The sequence below is a fragment of the Danio rerio genome, chromosome 1 (genome assembly GCF_049306965.1).
Source record: "Danio rerio strain Tuebingen ecotype United States chromosome 1, GRCz12tu, whole genome shotgun sequence".
NCBI lineage: Eukaryota > Metazoa > Chordata > Actinopteri > Cypriniformes > Danionidae > Danio > Danio rerio.
In genome coordinates this window covers 50,462,186-50,485,417 of record NC_133176.1, presented here as the reverse complement: position 1 = coordinate 50,485,417, position 23,232 = coordinate 50,462,186, and the positions used below count along the sequence as shown (strand labels likewise).

The window sequence follows — 23,232 nt, the reverse complement described above, 5'->3', positions numbered from 1 at the left end:
CCAGACATAAACAAGTCCATACATTTTACACACACACACACACACACACACACACACACACACACACACACACACACACACACACACACACACACACACACACACATATATATATATATATATATATATATATATATATATATATATATATATATATATATATATATATATATATATATATATATATTATTTTATATATGAAATTTATGAATGTAAATATACAGGAAAAGTTAGTGGTTTATAGCATTATAAATTAAGTAAATAGTCAACATTGCCCTAGAAACACAAAGTTATCCAAGTTTGTAAGGTTCAGTAATATAATTCTGTGAAATTATTTGTATTCATACACTGTAAAAAAAAAAGCTGAATCAAATTAACCTTGAGTCCATTGAACTTATATTATGTTAAACTGACTTAAAACAGCTTGCATAGCTTAAAATTCAGTTACAACATGATTAACTTAGTTTAATAAGTCATATAAAAACTAAAAGATATGCTGTCAGAACTTAATATAATTTTGTACAGTGTCACATCTCCAATAGTTTTTATTTTGTAACTTTGAATTTGAATGTGTTGTCATTGTTCAATAAAAATATAATAAACATTCTTTAAAAAGAAAAGTCTCCTCAGGAAGTCTCCTCTCTCCTTGTAGTGCAATTAAAGAATTGAGCTGTCCTACAAGATGGCAGAGGTTGATTGGTTTCCGGTTTGTAGGAGCAAGAAAACAAGGACTACAAGACACCATCCTAAAACTAACAACAAGACACCATCCCCCAGCATCAACAGCAATAATCATCTTGCAAACGAGCTGAATATGTTCTATTGTAGATTTGACACCTCTGACCAGACACCCCACACCCACCCGGACCATCTCCCTACACAGCCATCAACACCATCATCTCCCTCTCCCCACTGCACTTCAGATCAGTTAGGATAATGTGTGTGAGATCTTCAGGAAACAGAGGAGAAGAAAAGCACCAGGCCCTGACGGTGTTAAGTTGCTAGCTTATCTGAAGGACATCACTGGACCTTTGCTGGACCCCCTGCAGATGTCCTACAAGATGGCGGAGGTTGATCGGTTTCAGGTTTGTAGGAGCAAGGAAACAAGGACAAGACACCATTCATTCATTCATTCATTCATTTTCTTGTCGGCTTAGACCCTTTATTAATCTGGGGTCGCCACAGCGGAATGAACCGCCAACTTATCCAGCTCATTTTTACGCACCGGATCCATCCAGCCACAACCCATCTCTGGGAAATACAAGACACCATCCCAACACTAGCAACAAAACACTAACCCCCCGCATCAACAGCGATAATCATCTTGCAAACGAGCTGAATATGTTCTACTGTATACCTCTGACCAGACACCCCACACCCACCCTGACCATCTCCCTACACAGCCATCAACACCTCCAGCCATCTCCCTCTCCCCACTGCACTTCAGATCAGTAAGGAAAACGTGCGTCAGATCTTCAGGAAACAGAGGAGAAGGAAAGCAACAGGCCCAACCTGCGCAGACCAGCTGGCTCCCATTTTCTCACAGATCTTCAACAGATCACTGGAACAGCGCAAAGTTCCATCCTGCTCTAAATGCTCCACCATCATCCCAACCCTGAAGAAGCCAAAGATCACGGGACTCAGACTGCAGACCTGTTGCCTTAACATCTGTGGCCATGAAGCAGGGCCGGCCCTGTACATTTGGGGGGCATAAGCAGAATAAATTTGGGCCTTACTCTAAATAGTGGAGTATTGCTATTGCAAACTGACTCACAATGATTGTATTGCTTAATAAATACAATCAATGAAACAGAAAAGTAAAGTGTGTGTATGTTTAAAACATATTCAATTAATACAGCAAACAGTTTGGAGATTACATAAAAATTCTAGTTTAAGTTTTTTAAAATATAAATTTCAAAAGCAAAAACCCTGCAATAAAAGGACAGTGAACATTTAGCCAAAAGTAAAAATGCGTTTCTTTTTAAAAGTGCTTTAGTGAATTTGTTGCGGTACTGTCATCTAGTGGTCTCTTTAAGAAACTGCAAATTATGAAACATTCAGGAAGTGTGCAGTTGACCGCATGGCAAGTGTTTTTTTTTATGTACTTCAATAACAACCATACAAATTTCCATCTTACTCAAAAAGGGCAATGATAGTAACAACGATAATAACTTAACAGTTTAGGTTAAATTTTATTATAAACACTTATAAAACTGTAAAAAAAAAAAAAAAAAAAAACAGAGAGAGAGACAGAGAGAAACAAATTAAACAAATACATAAATACCACAAGTACAGCAAGAGAAAAGAAGGACATATGTGTCCATGATATTTTCAAAATAATTATAATAAGTTAAGAATCTATCACTTTTCTTGTTTTTAATCAGTCTAAGGCAGGGTTTTTCAAAGTCTAAGACAGTGAGCCTCCCTTTTGACACAACATATCCATTGGCGCCCCCCTCCTCCCAAACACGCACGCACGCACACACACACACACACACACACACACACACACACACACACACACACACACACACACACACATATATATATATATATATATACATAAAGACACAGACAGATGTCAGACTGTTAACTCACTTTTATCATCATTTGCATGAAAGTGCAATTATTTACAGAGTAATAACAAGTATTTTAATATAACGTTTTTAAAACTAGGATGATGGTTCAATATGAATAGAACAGTTCCAAGAACTGTCCATCCCAGTCAAAATAGTGGAAGTTTAGTGGGTCTAATGCTGTCATTAGCCAAAATATTTTGACAAACCACACATAAAGGTTGTGGTTCATCAGCTGGTCCTGTCCACATAAATCATAAACTCAAATACTGATCATCATATCGTCGTCTTTTGGGTTTAAGCCCTGAACTTGAAAGCTTTTGTGGCTAGGGGGCGTGGCCGAGCGCCGTGGGAACGGAGTGAGGCCACCGCGTAAGTGGATACACTTGCGGTGCGCACCTGCCTCAGATCCCACGGAAGGAGCTCTGGATCATAAAAGGAGGAACAAGGGCAGAGGAAGCCGAGGGAGGACCGGACCCGGACATATTTTACTTTTGCTTTCAGTTTGACGGCAGTCTCCGTGAGGATCTGCCGTCCGTTTGTTTTGGTTTAGACGGAGCTGCCGTCACTGTCATTAATAAATCACTTTAAAACTGCTTCGGTTCTCCGCCTCCTTCCCGGCGGCCAAAGGGCCGTGAGCTTCATTACAGCTTTGAATCGGGGTGGGTCTCAGAAACCGACCCATTGTATTAGCAGGCATATACCTGTATTCACAGAAGCGAATTCACAGCTATGGCCTTCTGGGTAAAAAAGGTTTTCTTATATTTGACGTATTATTTTTTTCTTTGTTTAATTAAAACGTTTAAATATAATAAAAAATACATATAATAATTAAACTTAATAATTATATTTTTATTATATTATATTTATTTCCCGCGCCTCCCCTGACATGCTCTGGCGCCCCCCAGGGGAGGCGCGCCTCACACTTTGAAAACCCCTGGTCTAAGGGATTTAATAAAAACATCAATTTCAATAAAAAATGTGAAAAAGAAGGCTGAGAATTCGAGAATTTTTGATTGTGAATAAAATATTTTCCATATAAAATAAAAAAGTTAGTAATGTAGTTCTCTGATGTATCAGTTATATCTTTATAGTAACAAATAATATCTTGTAGTTTAAAAGGTCTGGAAGAAGCAGTGTAATTATGGAGATTTAAGCTATTCCAAAAGCTTTTTGTGTTTTTACACTGAAGAAATATGTAAATCAGGGTTTCATATTCAGGTTTACAAAATGAGCTTTAATTTTGAACCTCCATATACTTTGCCAAAGTATTCACTGGATATATTTTATGAAGAATTTAAAAATGAACCTATTTTGTTCTATTGGGAATGCAGTACTTATAAGGTTATAGTCCGGCTTTTTTCAGTTTATTAGGTCAATGAAGGATGCCCAGTAAAATTTGCCCTTACATTATACTTTTTTTATTTTGGAAAATTTGTCAAATATATTTATTAATTTTTTTTTTCCGAATAAACTAATTGCACTTAAGTTCAGCTCTGGTTCTTTAATAACATTTTGATTAAAAAAAATTATAATAATAAAAATAATAGTATTTTATAAGTTGAATTAGGCCTAAAGGAATTGCTTTTTGCACCGCATTGAATTCTTTAAAAGGTAACAGAAAATTATTATTAGTCATAAATTGTTCATAGGTTGCCAGACTTATCAAAAATCGAGAGAATCCCAATTATATTTCTGTTAAACCATTTGAATAGAAAAATAGATTTTTTTCTAATCTAATATCAGAGTTGTTTCTAAAATGCATTAATGTGGCGAGAAATTGTGTGAACAGCACAATTTCCAGTAAAGAAGAACCTGCTGGTGAATATTTGACAATTAGCAATTTTTTAGATAGATAATTACATTTTAATATAAAAGGAAGACCTCCAATTTTTGTAAAAATATCATTTGGAATAAAACCGCATGAAAGTGTGTGACTGCCAGATGTGGGTAATCCCCAAATCCTTGCTGTAAAGAGTTTAAAGAGCAACAGCTGCAAGTTTGATTCATTCAATTTGGATGTGTATATTTCTGACATTAATGTGTAGATCAGATGTTTTTTTTTTTGTTTTTTTTTGTATACATAGCTCGTATCTTAAGACTTTTAATGCTAGTCACAAAATGTATAGAATGCATAGAAATCTAAAGCAAAATACAAATGTGTGTCAAATGAACACCATCCTTGTGGTGTATTATAATCTGTTTATTTGATGTGTTTTAGTTATTACTGAGAATTGTAATCTTTTTCCTTTTTAGTTTCACTCTGGTCCATTGCATAGTTCATCTGAGCTGCAATAAAAGCTGAATGACACAAAACTTGTATTTCTGAACCTTTAATGGATGGAACTTGCTGTCAAACTTCTGAGACAAATGAGGAAGGGAGGAGAGTACAGCTGCAATTCATTTTTATTTTCAGATTAAACAAATCATCAACAATATTATGTAGAAGTACAACATTGATACATTTGAACATTACAAGAGTGCTGTCACAATACACAGAGTAAAAATGATCTAATTTAGAAGTAATTACACTGTGAAAAGTGTTCAGTTGCTTTACTTAAAGTGAGTAGATCTGTTGTAACTTGGAACTGTTAAGTTGACTTAACTTTTATCATTTTACACAGTTAATTTAATAAATATTAAGACAATGGGTTTACTCAATTTATGTCAACAAACTGCTTTAAAACTAACATGTTTAAACTTGTTTTAAAGCAGTGTTTCTCAACCATGTTCCTGGACGACCACACTTTCCATGTCTCCTAAACCAGACACACCTTATTTATATCATTAGCTCATTAGCAGAGACTGAACGACCTGCAATGGGTGTGACAGACAACGGAGACGCCCAAAACATGCAGTGTTGGTGGTCCTCCAGGAACGTGGTTGAGAAACACTGTTCCAAAGTAAAGTCAACTAATCTCTTTTCGCAGTGTATTGTAGTTAATGTTTGTATTTGCATTGTAAACGTCTACTTCAATGTAACTTTTTTTGCGCAAAATGGATCTTTAAGCACAACATTTTGGTCTGTGAAAATTGACAAAACTTTCCACATAGTGCATTTATATGGTTGCAGTCATTTATTTTAAAGGGACAGTACACACAAAAATAAAATTCGCTAATAATTTATTTACACTAAGGGCATTTTTTTAAATATCTGAAATTGTGATCCTTGATGATTCATAAAAATTGAGAGTCAAAAAATAGATACAGAAAAAAAACATGAGTAATGCATACATGATAGGATGTATGAAAGTTAGGATGACAATAAATGGACCATTTCAATATGGCAATATCATTGTTCCATGCAGTTCCTGCCTGTCGTCAAACTAATTAGGAACTGTACCAACATGTGATTCAGTCATAAACAAGGTTAAAGAGGCTGTCATAAAAAAATCAATATGTGGAGCTTTCTGGATCCTTATAAGTCAAGAAAATTAAAAATCTAAAACAGGAATTAGGACCCGTGTTATTGTTTACATCCCTTAATATGGCCTATAGTCAGGGGGCACATGTAGTCATTTTGTTTTGCCTGTATTTGTTTTTTCAAATCTCAAAGAACTGCTTATTTGCATTTTATAACCACCATGCCTAATATAGTTTTACTAAAGAAAAAAGGTCTCCAACATCCTTCAGATGCCTTTAGAGTATAGGTCTCAAACTCAATTCCTGAAGGGCCGCAGCTCTGCACAATTTTGCTCCAAACTCAAACCTAGTTAATCAAATTAATCAAGGTGTTCAAGACTACTAGAGTATTAAGCAGGTGTGAGTTGGATATGTTGGAGCTAAACTATGCAGAGCTCCAGCCCTCCATGAATTGAGTTTGAGACCATTGCCTTAGAGTAAGCAATTTAACAGGAAATTCGCCTATTCATCAAATCTTTGACCAAACTGTAAAGCTTTTGGTGTTATATTTAGTTAAATCGCATAATGCACTTAGTAACTTATTTCTAGAGCACTTTAAAGGGACAGTTCACTCAAAAATGAACATTTTCTCACTATTTACTCTCCATTGATTGATTCCAAAACAGAGTTTCTTTATTCTGTTGAACACAAAAGAAGATGTTTTGAAGAATGCTGAAAGCCGGTAACCACTGACAACATGAAATTAAGTAAAGCTAGTTTGGAACAAGTGAATGGTGAATTAAAATGAGAATTTTCAGTTTTGTGTGAACTATCCCTTTATAAAGCATACTTGATACACTCAATTTGCCTTTTCATCAAAGATTTAACCAAATAGTAAAGCTTTTGGTGTTATATTTACAATTAATCGCATGATGCACTTAGTAACTTATTTCTAGAGCAGCTTAAAGGGACAGTTCACACAAAACTGAACATTTACTCACTATTTATTCTCCTACAAGTAATTTCAAACCCGAGTTTCTTTATTCTGTTGTAACACAAAAGAAGATATTTTGAAGAATGCTGAAAACCGGTAACCACTGACAGCTTGAAAGTAAGTAAAGTTAGTTTGGAACAAGCAAATGGTGAGTAAACAATCAAATAATGTTCAGTTTTGTGTGAACTATCCCTTTATAAAGCATACTTGAAACACTCAATTTGTCTATTCATCAAATCTTTGACCAAACTGTAAAGCTTTTGGTGTTATATTGACAATTAATCTCATAATGCACTTAGTAGCTTATTTCTAGAGAACCTTAAAGGGACAGTTCACCCAAAAATGAGCAATCACTCACTATTTACTCTCTTCCGACTGGTTTCAAACCCGAGTTTCTTTATTCTGTTGAACACAAAAGAGGATATTTTGAAGAATGCTGAAAACCAGTAACCACTGACAGCATAAGTGAAGCTAGTTTGAAACAAGCGAATGGTGAGTAAATGATGAAATAATTTTCAGTTTTGCGTGAACTATGCCTTTAAATAGCAGACTTGATTCACTCGATTTGTCTATTCATCAAATCTTTGACCAAATCGTAAAGCTTTTTGTGTTAGATTTACAATTAAACCCACAATGCACTTAGTACCTTATTTTAGAGCACCTTAAAGGGACAGTTCACTCAAAAATGAACATTTAATCACAATTTACTCTCCTCCGACTGGTTTCAAACCTCAGTATCTCTATTCTGTTGACCACAAAAAAAGATATTTTGAAGAATGCCGAAAACCAGAAACCACTAACAGCATGACAGTAAGTAAAGCTAGTTTGGAAGAAGTGAATGATGAGTAAATTATGAGAATTTTCAGTTTTGTGTGAACTATCCCCTTAAGAATCAGTCTGAGTTGGACTTTCTGACACCAGAGAAGTTAATTTGGATGTTTCTCAACTTGACCCCAGATTGTAACATATACAAACCTCCTTTACCAAGGCTGCACTTTCATCTCTGAAACAAACTGGCCATGAGGCTCTTTTGCTCCTGCAGGAAGCAACGCCAAATACACTGGAGTGATGGCGCCCTCATCTGGTGATTTGGTGGCATTTGGTCCAGCCATGTCAGTCCTGACCCATCCTGGACAGCAGGCGTTGCACAGGATCCCATCCCCAGGCCTTTCTTTGGTCAGATTTCGGGCCTGAATTCGAGTCAGGGTGGTGAGGCCAGTTTTGGAGATGCCATATGCAGTTGAGGGCCATCCTCGTTCCGAATGAACGCCTTCCTGAGCCTCACGGACGAATCGCTCCATCAGTCCGTTTAACTCTTCCTCTGTGATATCGTCGCTTCGGAATCGGGCCTGGAGTTCTGGACTGCAGCGGCCTAGTGCCATTGAGCCCATTCCGCTGGAAACATTTACTAATCGACCTAGAAGAAAAAAATAAAAGTGTTTACAAATTGAGTGAAATAAAAATAAAGTTTTTTAAGATGTTAGTATTCAGTATGTTAGTTTTAAGGATATCTAAAAGCTAGTGTGCAACAAAACAATGACAAAATGTGTGTATACAAGATATAAAACTGATATAAACATGTAAAGCTTTTTCTCTTCCGCCTATATGAGCAATGTTTTTTTCACGTCACTTTATACTTTAGTTTCTTATCCAATCTTGACCAATCAGATGCTCTCTAGCATCTGATATGCCCCACCCCCTTTAAGAAGTTTCTCATTTGCTTTTCATTAGATGCGCTTGAGCTCAACCACCCTCACTGGCAGACCTGTTATAAAACAAACTGCTATTGGCAGATTTTTTAAAAAAGGGAGGGACTACTCCCTGGGATAAGCAAGATAAGCGGACGCTCTGAATTCCTGCCCCTGTCAAGGACACCTGCGGGACTCTGGACTATGTAGGCTCACACACACACAAACATATCTACAGATAAACATTCACCACCGATCCCCATCCAAACGCCTTCGTGTGCTTTTACCCACGTGGGGCGTGGGCGGGGCTGTGACTTGCGCCGGAAATGGCTGCTGGGCCAGTTGGCTGCCCGCACTCAACGGATTGTTTTCCATTACCCCTGTTCCCATCCCTTCTGTCTATGTTGTGTCTTGCCGGTGTGCTTATGCTAAGATAGGGCTGTTTTTCTCCCTTTTCTCACTTTGTCCTAATCAAGGGCAAGCTGAGGGGGTGTTTTTTAGCCTAACTGTCCAAATGTATCTTTCTTCGTTTCTAAATGCTACCTCCTAAGATCTGTCTCCCCTGAAAAGTTGTTTGTGATGTTTTGTCTATGGTCTGGGGGGTCCAATTTCGCTATACGAAAGTGTAGTGACAAATAAAGGCTTGATTGATTGATTGATTGATTGATTGACTACCCTATGTTATATAAAACATCCAATAACAAATGCACATTTCAAAGCACTTCACGGGAACTTTAAAAAGACAGTTCACCAAAAAAATTTAATCTTATTCAGTATTTACTGACCCTCATGTGTTTCTTTTTCCTGAAGAAAATATTTTTGAAAAATGTCAGAAACTGGTAACCATTGACACCCATAGTAGGAAAAACAAATACTATGAAGTCAATGGTTACAGGTTTTCAATTAGTTTTTTTGTCAAGTTTAACAGAATTAAGAAACTCATAAAAATTGTGACAAGTGAAGGGGGAGAAAATGTTGACAGTGTTTTGAGTTCAAGAAAGAAAAGTAAGGAATGTTAAAAGGAAGAAATGCGAGAAGATAAATCCCCAGACTAGCAGGTTCTGGGAGGTATGACTGGTATGACCTACCTCCTGGTTTGATAATGGGTAAAAACACATTACACATGTCTCTGGTGGCAAAGAAATTGGTCTTCAGTGTCACATCAGCTTGGGTCCCAAAGGGGGTTGTGTCGGCCACTGCCATGAAGAAATCAAACATTGTTTTTATTAGTCAAATGGCAGAAGACAGCATTTTAAACTTTGATTAAACTTTTGTTTGTTTTTACTTCCTTCGAAATGGTAGAAAACTTCAGGTCAAAAGTATGAAACTTAAAGGGACAGTTCAACTAAAACTGAAAATGATGTCATAATTTACTCATTCGTAACTTGTTTGTTTACAAACCTGTTTGAGTTTCTTTGCTCTGTTGAAAACAAAGCAGGATATACTAAAGAAAGCAAAAAACGTGTAACCATTGACTTCCATTGTATTAATCTTTTCCTATTATAAAAGTCAATAGTTACATGTTTTAATCCTTCTTCAAAATATCTTCTTTTGTGTTTAACAGAATAAAAAAAACTTACGCAAGGCTTGTAATCACTTGAAGGCAAGTAAAAAGTGTTTACTTTTTTTTGGGGGGGTAAACTTGTGTGATGCATGAGTCTGTAAATATTGAATAAATGTCATGAAAAAGTGTTTATTTTCATTTCATTTCCCTTAAAGCGATGTTAAAGGGATAGATCCCCCCTCCCCCAAATATTATTCACTCACTATTTACTTGTGTGATTACAAATCTTTATATCTTGTTGAAAATGGTTAAAATAAAAACATGTAACCATTGACTTTCAAAGTATTTGTTTTTGGTTGCAGGTTTTCACCTTTCTTCAAAATATCTTCTGTGTTTAAGAGAGGAAAGAAATATTTGTTTAAAAAATACCTTATAATAAAACACCCACGACGAAAACTGAAAACCTGTAACCATTTACTTTTGTAGTAGGAAAACAAATACAAATACTACGTAAGAAAATGGTACCATATAATAAAAAAACACTAAAGAAAGCTGAAAAGCTGTAACCATTGACTTTCATAGTATTTGTTTTTCATACTATGGAAGTCAATGGTTACAGGTTTTTAACTCTCTTCAAAACATCTTCTTTTGTGTTCAACAGAAGACAGAAATTCTTGTTTCAAAACATACCTCATAATAAAAAAACACTAAAAGAAATTTGAAAACCTGTAACCATTGACTCCCATAGTAGGAAAAACAAATAATATGGAAGTCAATGGTTACAGGTTTTAAGCTTTCTTCAAAATATTTTCTTTTTATGCTTAACAGAGGAAAGAACTACTCGTTTAAAACATATCATGTAATAAACCTCCCCTGAAGAAAACTGAAATCCTGTAACCATTGACTCCCATAGTAGGAAAACAAATAATATGGAAGTCAGTGGTTACAGGTTTTCAGCTTTCCTTAAAATATCTTCTTTTGTGTTTAACAGAAAAAAAAGAAATACTTGTTTCAAACATACCCTATGATAAAACACCCCCCGAAGAAAGCAGAAACCTGTAACTACTGGCTTCCAAAGTATTTGTTTTTACTACTATGGAAGTCAATGGTTACAGCTTTTTCACCTTTTTTTCATAATATCTTTTGTGGTTAAAAGAAGAAATACTTGATTCAAACAAACCCTATAATAAATCACCCCTGACGAAAACTGAAAACCTGTAACTACTGACTTCCATTATATTAGATTTTTATATGAAAGTCAATGGTTAGTGCTTCAACTTTTTTCATAATATCTTGTATTTATGTTTAACAGTGTATTTATGTTTAACAGACAAAATACTTGTTTCAAACATGTCCTATAACAAACATCCCCAGAAGAAAGCTGAAAACTTGTAACCATTGACTTCCATAGTAGAAAAACAAATACTATGGAAGTCAATGGTTACAGGTTTTCAGTTTTCTTTAAAAGGTTTTATTTTGTGTTTAACAATAGAAAGAAATGTTTGTTTCAAAAATACCCTATAATAAAACACCTCCAAAAAAAAGATGAAAACCAGTAACCATTGACTTCCATATAGGAAAAACAAGTTCTATTGAAGTCAATGGTTACAGATTTTCAGCTTTCTTCAAAACATCTTCTTTTGTGTTTAACAGAAGAAATAAACTAGTAATGGTTTTAAACAAGTATAAGGGTAAGCATATTTTCATTCCTGGGTGAACTGTAAATTAATTAATTTACTTTTAAAGGCGATTCCAGCATTGTTGATGAGCACGTCCAGGCCCCCGTACTTCTCCTGGAAGAAGTCGCGTGCAGTTCGGACACTGTTTGGGTCGTTGATGTCCAGCTGATGGAAAAGCGGGTGCAGTCCCTCCTTCTTCAAGCTGTCCACCGCTGCGGTTCCTCGTCCGACATCCCGGGATGACAGATACACGTCCCCGGTGTACTCTTTACACAGTGCACGCACGATCGCGAAGCCGATGCCTTTATTTGCACCAGTGACCAGAGCTACTTTGCACTGACTCATTGCTGGAAATGTTCGTGCCGTGAAAGCAGTATCGTGTAGAGAAAAAACAGAAATGTTGGCCTACTTAATACACATATTTGAACGCAGAAAAAAGTATGCATGATTATAAAATATGTACCTGTTTTACTCCGTGGTTGTCAAGTTGGATGACAGTTTTGGTTTGTCGCTGCTTACTGCGCACGCGCGAGAGATATGCTTACGTAAGGTTGATATCACGTGCATCGAGTCTTTTCATAAGAACATTTATGATTATTTTAATTTTAATTTCTATACGTTTGCTGTCATTTCAGACACATCTAGTGTGTATTTCATAACTAGAAGAGCAGTAAATGTGCTCTCCATTAAAAACAGCTGAGGATAAACAATAATACACATTTTATTTATTGCACTATTAAGCTGATCGTCTCATGAAATGAAAGAAAAAAATATTATGTAATTTAACCTTTGAATCAGATCTGCTCCAACATACTTGAATAGAATATTACACACTATTGCTTGTTCGTGTGTATTCTGGAATATTTAATTATCGCACGCTCTGAACCCGGAAGTTTGTTTCTGTTTTCGCACAGGTGCAGTGATGGCACCCACCATAGACTGTATTTTTTATTTTTATTTTTTATTGAATGCTTGAAAAACATTAACAACCAATGTCATCAATCAAACAACAACAATCCAGGGGTTTTCAGTCATTTGGTCCAAGACAAGTGCCTAGTCCTTCATCAAAGTTTTTCCCTCAATAGACTCAAAATACATTTGGTCAACCAAAATAATAAGGTTTATGAAATAATTATTACTTTCCTTTTCACATTCATGGAAAACAAAGATAACATTCTTATATGTAAATTCAAATTCCTTAACATAATCTTTTGTAAAATCAAGAACATCACACCAAAATGTTATTGAATGAGGGCAATTCCGAAATAAATGAACAGAAGTTTCAGGATTCACAGAGCAAAATGAACAGTTGGTGTTAATGTCATTCTTAAGCCTTTTAGGGTTACACTTGTCTGGATAGCATCTATATGAATCAGTTTAAAGGTAACTTTTCTTGTTTTGTTTGTTATAGCTTTCTTCTATTAAATATCATTTACAAAACCATTCCAATATGACATTACATATAAGGCACAGTGAATCTTCCTAAAACAGGGCTCTTGTTTTCTTATTGCATTTTGATTTAGATAATGAAAGGCACTGTTTACCCATAAATATTTCCCAAATCTTTACTGAATCACAAAGAATTGGAAATAAAAGTCCTTTAAAAACATAAAAACACCTTGTGGGATTGCATCAGCCACAATAGCAATGACTTTTGGGCTAACAGGAATTCCTGGACTAAAAATTCTGAGAAGTTACAAAGTAAATCACTATCATTGAAAAGTTGACACACAAAAAAATAAATATCATTTTAAACCAGTTATTGAAAAAAAGAGTTTTGTTTTTATACAAGATGTTCTTATTATTTCAGGCACCATGGATGGCTCGAGCACGTTTTCATTTTAATTGCAATAACAACAGGCAATTACAAAAGATAGAAGTACAGAAGTATAGTACAAACAATACAGATATTACTTTTTTAAAAGAAAAAGAAAGACAATAAGAAGAAAAAAACAATAAAAATGATAATAAATAAACAAAAATTAAGAGAGGAAAAAATAATAAAAATTAATGCAGAATATTGGGCTAAATAAAGTATGTGTTTTTACAAGTTTTAACTGCTTTCTTGTTATGAGACTCTGTAATGGTTTTTAAGTACAGGTCCAAATGTCGATTAAAAAAAATCTAAATTTGGTTTATATTGGTTATATATACACTTATGTATAAAAACCTTTCTTATAAATAATATGAGGTTAACACAAAAACTTAAATGAATCAGTGGTGTAAAGTAACAAATTACAAATACTCAAACTACTGTAATTGAGTAGTTTTTCTCAGAAATTAATTTACTAGTTTTAAAGTGTGTAATTTTACTTTCCGTTGAGTACATTTTTAAAGATGTTTCGGTACTTTTACTCCACTACTTTCCTTCAACCTGCAGTCACTACTTCATTTATTTTGTCTATGGGGATTAGAACAATCAGCCCTGTGATTACTGTCCAATCAAATCGTACATAGAAGATAAATCATAATGAACTACCTCAAGACATGGCCGATTTATACTTGCAGCAAACTGTTTGGAGGCATTAAAAGTGTCCAAGAAAAAATGTACACACATTGAACCATAAACTGTTTAGATGCATGTCACTGATGAGAAGATGACGGGTGTTTACTGTACGATGACCGAAATGGCCTTAAACACCCAGCAGACACAAGATGTCAAATTAATGTCAGATTATGTTGCACCTCAACGTCGTGGGGACATGGCATTATGTTTGGAAATGAAAATCAGGATGACATCAGAACCCAGCGTCAGGCCGACGTCAATGTCCAACGTCCAACCTGAAATCAACCAAATATCAACCTAATGATGTTACAATTTGACACTGTGTGGACGTTACCACTATGATGTCTATCAGACGTTTTTGGTTGCCATACCTGACAAATAAATGCCAGTATATGACGTCAATGTGACGTTGAGTTTTGGAACTTTAGTCACTTGACATCACAACCTAAATCTAACCTTATAACGTTTTAATGATGTTGTGTGCCTGCTGGGCAATCACTTAATGCACTACAGAATGTTCCGTTTACACACATCCACAAGTTACATGCATTAGCTTTTTACAGCGTAATACTCCCTACTCACTACTCTTGACATTTGAAAGGTCTATTACTTTGAGTAATATTTACAACAGATACTTTTACTCTACTTGCACTACATTTTTAGGCAAGTAATGATACTTTAACTTGAGTATAAATTTTCAGTTTTCTTTCCACCGCTGGAATTAAGGAATTGTTTTTCTTTAATGTAAAACCCCAAAAATAATATGTCTATCTTAAAGAAAAATCCATACAAACCTTTAGGACAATTCACATCAGACCAGAAAGGTTTAACCAAGGGACATTCCTAAAATAAATGAGCAACAGACTCAGACAACAGAGAAGAAGTCTCAAGGAAAGAGCAAGAGACATCAATGTAATTTTTTAATTTCTGTAGAAATTGTTTAACTGGATAAAATATGTAAATCATTTAAAAAGATATTTCTTAAATTTTATTTGTTTAAAAAAGTCTTGGGAGTTACCAAACATACAACCATTTAATATCATCAAAAGGTTGTTCCAAAAAGAAATAGAAGAATGATTTGAGATGACAAGATCTAAAAATAAACACCTGATTTTATGATTAGGATTACAATGAGATTACATTTAATTTACATTCACATTGTTTTTTTTTTTTTTTTTTTGCTGTGTAAAACATTTGCTGGATAAGTTGGCGGTTCATTTCGCTGTGGCGACCCCAGATTAATAAAGGGACTAAACCAGACAGAAAATGAATGAAAAACTAAATTAATTAAACAAATAAGTACATAAAAACATATAATTTAAAAAAATAAAGACAAAGTATTTGAAGTTTTCAGAAAATGAAGCCAAAATCCTCCAATAAAATAAATATCTTTTGCGTTTTGACTTTTCAACTCTTTTAATGTCTTCATATGACAAATTCTTTTAAACACTGATAAAGCTGATCTTATTTAACTGTGCGATTCCGAGGTAGGGCCAAACCCAAATTTCTGACATGCCAAAAGTAGCATCTGACTGATAGCCAAGGGCTATGTCCTATGCCCAAACCTCTTCACTGTACAAAATCAAGGAAAATCGGATGAATATCGCTGCTGTGTGTTCATATATGCTAACCTGATAGGTCCGCGCTCCCTGAGGCACAACTATCTGCCACAGAACCAGTCAATAAAGTTTATTTAATCGTGTAAATCTAACGTTAGTTTTGCATCCTCTGTCTTCTTATCCTTGTCAACAAGAAAGAAACTCAAACACCAGCTTTCTCCTAGTCACTAGTGATGCTGCGCTTCTGTTTCAGTATTGGTTATTTACGCTCTTCGGGGGGCGTGGCTTTGAATTTTAGACCGTCTCATAACAGTTTAACCTGTTCGTCAGCTATCAGAGAGAAGACGTTAGTGGAGGAGGAAACAGACACACACCGCGGCCTCAAAAGGCTTCAGAATGGGTAGTTTTGCCGTTTTGTTTTCGGCAGTGATGCTTGTTGCGGTTGTACCAGCCTGGACCGGTGAGTCGCCTGCTATTTTGACTTAAAAATAGCTACTCAATAAGTGGCCTATGTAGGATATTTCTTAAAACCGAAAGTAAACTAATCGACGTCATTATCGTTCCTCAAGCTGCTTATTACTATATATACGTATTTCATAGGCTGATATGTATACAAAAACGGCTTAAATGTTTAATATGTCTGTGTAAGTTACGGTCTGTGTTTGTGTTTATGGCCTCCCTGGCTTGTCAGTGAATACTTTCGGTTTAGGAGGAAACTTCCTGGTTCCGCCATTTTAGGTTATGTTGTGCTTGCTCTAACGTACTAAACTTGAAACCATTGCTTGACAATTAAATGCTATAAAATAATAATGTAATTATATCAAAACGCTGTTTTATAGAGCACAGTTTATTGTAGAATGACTTGTTAATAAAAAAGGGCTATAATTCTATTCATATAAAAGGAAACATAATGTAATATTTTTATGTAAATATATGATCTTAGGGAAAAGGGTCTAGTTTAAATAAAATGTTTTTAAAAATTATTAAAAAAAATTTAAACGTTTTTTTTTTAAGTAGAAGAATCTCCATAGAATCTCTGGAAATGTGTATGAACCACATAAATTAGTGTTGTTCCAAATATCAACAATCAACAAGATTTCAAGTGATATTCACTAAACTTCAATAATATTTGTGTTTAATAAAAATGTGAAAGGCAGCATCATAGACTAAACTGACCTCAGCTGTGCCAAATATAAGAGCAATGATTAACTGCTACAGATGTTGCAATAGTTGGTCTATAGGTTGAAAGAAAAGGACAAAAACATCTTAAAACAATCTAACCAGATTTGTTTGTGATGGTCAGATGTCACCACTTCACCATGAAACTATTTTCATAATGTATACTTAAAAATGACCATGTGGATCATGTGTTTTTGACATTTTCATGTTTTGTTCTCTTTGAATACAGAAAAACACTCCCTCTACTACATATACACAGCTTTATCCAGACCTGTCAATCTGCCGGGCATCTATGAATTCACTGCAATGGGTTTGCTAGATGACAGACAGATTGACTATTACAATAGCGAACAGCAGAAGAAGATTCCCAAACAGCACTGGATGAAAGAGAAAATGCAGGAAGATTACTGGGAAAAAGGCACCCAGTCCAGAAAGAGCAAAGAACAGTGGTTTAATGTGAACGTCAACATTCTGATGGAACGAATGAGACACAATAAATCAGGTGAGGAATGGTTATCTGTTTTACCCTGCATATACACTACTGGTCAAAAGCTGTTCTATAAAAAATATTTTTAATGCTTTCTAAAACTGTCTGTTCTATTCACCAAGCCTGCATTTATTTAATGGAAAGTACAGAAAAGTATCTAAAAAATTAAAAAATATATGTATTTTTAGATAAAAGATAAAAATAATAATAATAATAAATTTTCCCAGTGATGGGCTGCAGCTGGAAGGACATCTCCTCCGCTGCTTAAAATATATGCTGTATAAGTTGATAATAAAATTAACAAAGGGACTAAGCCAAAAAGAAAATTAATGAAATAGTAATAATAAATAAGATAACAATTATTTGAATATATTTAAAAAGGTAATAAATTCCGAACTTCAAAAATTATTACATTTAGAAATCAGAACTTCACTTATATTATCCTTCAAAATTCTAATATGCAAATGTTTTGTTTAAGAAATGTTTATTATTATTATTATCATCTTATTATCTTATGCTGTTCTTCTGAATTTAATGTTCATTAAAGAAAGCTGAAATAAATTGTTCATCTGATTTCAACATAATAATAATAATAATAAAATAATAATAATAATAATACATGTCTGTGTGGAAAATCAACAAATTAGAAATATGCTGAACATTCAGCTTTGAAATCACAGGTATAAAATAGATTTTAAAAAAAAAACTTTTTTTTTTTTAACATTTATTTAAATATTTGCTATGACAGAACTGTGGTATATGTGTCTTATGTCATCATAATATATAATATATGCAATAATGCATTCATCGATTATACAATCTGATTTTTTTTTAATCAATTTGACTTTTTTTGCTGTACTTAGGTTCAAATAAAGTCAGGCTCAAAACAGTAAAACTTATCTATCCTATCTTATTTTTCATTAAAATATTACATCTGTATCATTTTTGCTTTTGATCTGTCTCATAGTCAGTTTAATTTGTGTCTGTTTCAGATGTTCATGTTCTTCAGTGGAGACATGGTTGTGAAATTGAGAGTCAGGGCAATGATGTCCGGTTTTCCAGAGGCATTGATGAGTACAGCTATGATGGAAGAAACTTCCTTTCTTTTGATGATGCGGAGTCTCAGTGGGTTGCCCCAGTGGAAGAAGCTCTTCCAACCAAGAGGAAATGGGATAATGTGCCCATCCTAAATCAGTACACCAAGGGCTACCTGGAAAAAGAGTGTGTGGACTGGCTCAACAAATTCAGAGAATATGGAGATAAGGAGCTTAGAGAAGGCTGTGAGTAAACATACAGCATTTGGTTAGTGTTATAGAACTGACTGATTAAACAATGTACTTGTGATTTCAGCTTCCCCAGAAGTTCATGTGTTTGCGAAGAGGATTATCAATGGCAAAATCAAGCTAAAACTTACTTGTCTGGCCACTGGATTCTACCCCAAAGATGTGATTTTGAACATAAGGAAATACCGCATTACACTGCCTGATAATGAGGTAGAATCCACAGGAGTTAGACCAAACGAAGATGGGACCTTTCAGCTGAGAAAGAGCATTAACATCTATGAGGATGAAAAAGCAGAATATGACTGTTATGTGTCCCACACAACCCTCAAGGAACCAATTATCAAAAAATGGGGTAATGAAACATACAGAAAAAGCACCTTATATTCAAAAAGCATCACAAAAGCTGTGAACCTCCATTTTTTGCCAAAACTATTTGTTTCTTTTTTTTTTAGTTTGATTAAAATTGTAAATACATATCTTTGTATTTGTGTAGATGGGGAGTGCCTGGATGGCCCTGAGTCAGGATCTCCCATAGGTATTATTGCTGGAGCAATAATTGTAGTTTTGGTTGTGCTGGCAGCCATTGGTGGAGCAGTTTATTTCCTAAGAAAGAGGAGCGGTGCGTATAGACTGATAAATGATCATTAACAATTTCATGTTTTTTAATTTTTTACAATATTTATTTAGGGAAAAGTTTTTTTCATGATGATAATGTCATTATTTATTGATTGGTTATTGATTTCAATCTTATTCTCAAAATGTAATCAGTCTTGATGGTTCATTGTTTTAGGAGAAATTAGATCACTTTTGAGAAATGGTGAAAACTGGTGGAGAAAAACAGTTTTTTCATGTACTTCAACATTTTCAATCAATTATAAGTTAAAATTAATATTCAATCAAAGTGCAACTAAAGTGAAATGCTCAGGGTGTGTTTAAGAAAGTAGCAGTACAGCATTCACCTGTGATTGTCTTTTATTTCTTGATGGCATGACTTGAAAATCTGCATTTTACAGGAAATAACAATGTGAAACCTTCTTCAGTACCAACTATCTCTGGTGAGTTTTTATTCAGTTATAGATTGGCACAAGCTTATTATTGCACCAAATCACTTGTTTAAATGCATCATGTCTTAGACTTAGAATATTCTCTTGTTGTTCATTACTGGACTTAAAAGGAGGGTTGACTGGTGTTGAAGCTGTTTTTGGTAGCACTTTATTTACAGCCACAGTCAGTATTAGCACTATTATTGAGAAATTTGCAAAACTAGTTGATAAAAATTAGACTGCTTTTTCATGCACTTATATTTTTTCATTATTGTAAGTTAAAATTAATATTAAATCAAAGTGCAGTATAAGTGAAATGTCTTGAAAAGAGTAGCAATACAACATTTACCCGTGATTGACTTTTATTACTTGATTGTGGGACTTGAATATCTGCATGTTGCAGGAAACAAGGATGAGAAATGCTCTATGCTACCTGGTTCAGACGACTCTGGTAAATATTCTTTTTATTCAGTTATTGATTGGCACATGCTTTCTTCTATTACAGAACTAAAATCAAATTGCTTTATTAAATGCATCTTGCTGTACTGCAAGATTCCACTTTCTTTCCTTTTTTATTTCTTTTGCTAGACAAAGTTTTGGCACACTGTTTTAAAAAAAAACATGCACAGCTCACTTTGACATTTCACTTTACATCAACAGGTCAAGGGAGTAGTGATGGAAGTTCAAAAAGCAGTCCTACTAACTCACAGGAAAAAATGGACATTGTGGTAACTATGATTTACATGCAATATTAGTAAAGCCAGAGGGTCCACTGTATAGAACTCTTCTGTTTGTAGATACTAGAGGAAAGGTTAAAAAAAAGTATTAAAAGAGGCACATTTGTTCAGATGGTTTTAGTAGTTTTACGTAAAGTTTTAGTTTTACATTTACATAAAGAAGGTGAGAAATAATTATTATACCAGAGCTCCCAGTTATTTTAGCTCTCTACAAATGTGCCTTAATCTTAGTAATCATAATGGGTCATTATTTTGTATTAAGTACATTTTTGATAAAAAAAAAAATCTCAAAGTGCTTTAAAAAGGTGAAATGAGCATCTCCGAAAGGAAAAATGTGTGTGTGTGTGTGTGTGTGTGTGTGTGTGTGTGTGTGTGTGTGTGTGTGTGTGTGTGTGTGTGTGTGTGTGTGTGTGTGTGTGTGTGTGTGTGTGTGTGTGTGTGTGTGTGTGTGTGTGTGTGTGTGTGTGTGTGTGTGTGTGTATGTGTATATATATATATATATATATATATATATATGAAATACTGTGAAAATGTCCTTGCTCTGTTAAACATCACTTGGAAAATATTTGAAAAAGTATTAAAATGTATAGGTCTTTAATGGTATGTGGACAACAGGGTGGCGACAGCAGTATACAAATCGAGTCCACTTCTGGTAGTCTTACTGAAAATTTTTTTTTATCTGTGTAAATTGGCTATTAACATCATAGAGGTATTGTGGTAAAATTTGCTTACTCCATTCACCCTTGTCCAACGAATTCTATCCAAATAGTGTGTTTTAATGCTAACAGACAAAACTTGATAGTTCGCCATGCTATGGGCCTACGCTATTAAACTAGCAGACATAGGAAACCAATGAGAGGTTGAGAGAGGACAGGTTTGATGGGAATATTTTGGAAAGCTCAGTCAGTGTCCAGTTTGCAGAAATGTCCAGAACTTCAATGATGTATAGGTAGCTATTTTGCCAATGTTCATAAGTGACGTTTCATTTATGGAACGCCACCAAAATATATTGATTTCAAATGTGTTGGTGTATTAAAGCTGTAGTTCTATGTATAAGTACCAATTATTAGTATATAATAAATAAATAATGTTTATGTTTTGTATTTCAGTAAGGGAGTCCAAATCCGACAGCTGCAGAAGGAAAATCTACTGGTGGAGATCTGTAAAGTTGGATTATCTTAGAAAATTTGCAGAATGACAGCTGATTTACACCGTGCCCCATTTTTACATTATGTCTTTTCATAAAATTTGGTATTGTTCATTATATATATATATGTGTGTTTTTACCTTTTTTGCCTTACTCCTACATCTAAAAGATGAAAGTAGACAAATTTTCAATACCAGTTTTAAAAATGGGCACCAATAAAAATTACCCAGAGCCTTTTTGATAAAAGTATCATAAAAAGATCCTCAATGCATTAAAAAAGGAAAGCATTCCTTTATACCAGTTTCTCACTGAATTGTAAAATGATGTTGTGATTGTTTTATTTTAGTTTCTTAGTTTAGATTTAATTCTCAGCTTACATAAAATAATGTGTAATCTCATATTTCTTCATGATATAGGATGCATCAGTGTTATATGGATATTTTCATGCTGTTCCTTAGGGGCCTTAATTAAGCTATTTCCTAAATGTGGTTAGTGGTTGATTGTATTGCTGTCATTTAAAGTGCCTTTACAATATCTGATAAATATCACTGTTTTCACTGTTATGACTGTACATATTATTTCTGTTGTTTCTGTTTAAGTCTGTTAATCTGTACACTAATTTGTCCTAATATGTTTTATTTAGGTAAAGTTGGTTTTATGTCGGCACATTCAGAGTTTCTCCTTAATAATATAGTTTCAGAAAAGTATTCTTTGCAAATTCCAAATGGTGAAATGATATTAGCAGCCAATGACTATCAAAGTACAAGATAGCTCACAGTCAATGGAATAGTGCTAATGTTGTTTTGAAGTCATACTTGCATGTGATTTCAAGTCCAATATTTATAGTGAGCATGTCAAAAGTTGTCACTGAACGAATGCGTAAATATAAAACCAACTTTAAGTCAATATATATTTCTGGCTTTGTTAAAAACTGAGCATCTCGTGAATTTTGCACTTTCTTTTTTATTAACAATAAAAGTGGTTTAAAAAAGGGTGGAAAATGGTTAGTGTGATTATTATTTTTATTGTTGACTGCATTCATTCACTGTTGTGTTTAACTTCAGTTTTCATTTTTAAATGTAGCATAGCACTCAAGAGTTTCTAAGGGAGAGTTAAAGCTGTTTTAGGTAGGACTTAATTAACATTCATGTATATGTATATTACTGCAAGTACTTAAACTCTTATTTCACTTAAACATTTTTTGTGACTCATGGTAACTTGTTTACATGCTAGAACCTGATAAAATCACATGCCTACACCTGTCGTCAGTTCTATATTCCAACCGTAATAACCTTTGATACAGTATCTGGCTTTATTATTTTATTTATGCCTATTTAAAGCAGGACATGGGTTATCTGCTGTGTTGCAGTGATGACTTTTAGTTAACAGTCTCATTTCAGTTCAAGAGCTTGTGTAGGCAATACTATTAATGTGGTTAAACGGGAATATTCACCCTTTGAGTCCTGTAATAAAATAAAGTTTTTTTTTTCCATTTTTTTAATGTCTCC

At 34.3% G+C, this 23,232-nt stretch overlaps 2 protein-coding genes and 1 long non-coding RNA gene across 4 annotated transcripts; 1 reads left to right on the top strand and 2 right to left on the bottom strand.

The window, feature by feature from the left end:
* Positions 1 to 4,964: 4,964 nt before the first annotated feature.
* cbr1 (carbonyl reductase 1) lies at positions 4,965 to 12,300 on the bottom strand. Of its 2 annotated transcripts, XR_012388632.1 has the most exons (5): positions 12,247 to 12,300; positions 11,843 to 12,130; positions 9,689 to 9,796; positions 7,231 to 8,329; positions 4,965 to 6,879 (listed from the first exon to the last, which is right to left on the bottom strand). XR_012388632.1 is itself a non-coding variant. In NM_194406.1 (4 exon segments), coding segments are annotated over 3 exon segments (831 nt in total). In that variant the 5' UTR covers positions 12,129 to 12,130; positions 12,247 to 12,300; the 3' UTR covers positions 4,965 to 7,892.
* Positions 12,301 to 12,691: 391 nt separating this feature from the next.
* LOC141386346 (uncharacterized) lies at positions 12,692 to 16,086 on the bottom strand. The gene is made up of 3 exons (XR_012408175.1): positions 15,921 to 16,086; positions 15,084 to 15,132; positions 12,692 to 14,564 (listed from the first exon to the last, which is right to left on the bottom strand). It is a non-coding gene; the product is annotated as an uncharacterized lncRNA (long non-coding RNA).
* Positions 16,087 to 16,145: 59 nt separating this feature from the next.
* On the top strand, positions 16,146 to 22,716 carry mhc1zba (major histocompatibility complex class I ZBA). Its single transcript, NM_001110118.1, has 9 exons — positions 16,146 to 16,308; positions 17,257 to 17,529; positions 18,507 to 18,794; positions 18,865 to 19,149; positions 19,291 to 19,416; positions 19,811 to 19,852; positions 20,244 to 20,291; positions 20,501 to 20,568; positions 21,687 to 22,716. Exons 1-9 carry the CDS (start codon positions 16,245 to 16,247, stop codon positions 21,687 to 21,689), a joined length of 1,197 nt encoding a protein of 398 aa, NP_001103588.1. The 5' UTR covers positions 16,146 to 16,244; the 3' UTR covers positions 21,690 to 22,716.
* Positions 22,717 to 23,232: the final 516 nt, after the last annotated feature.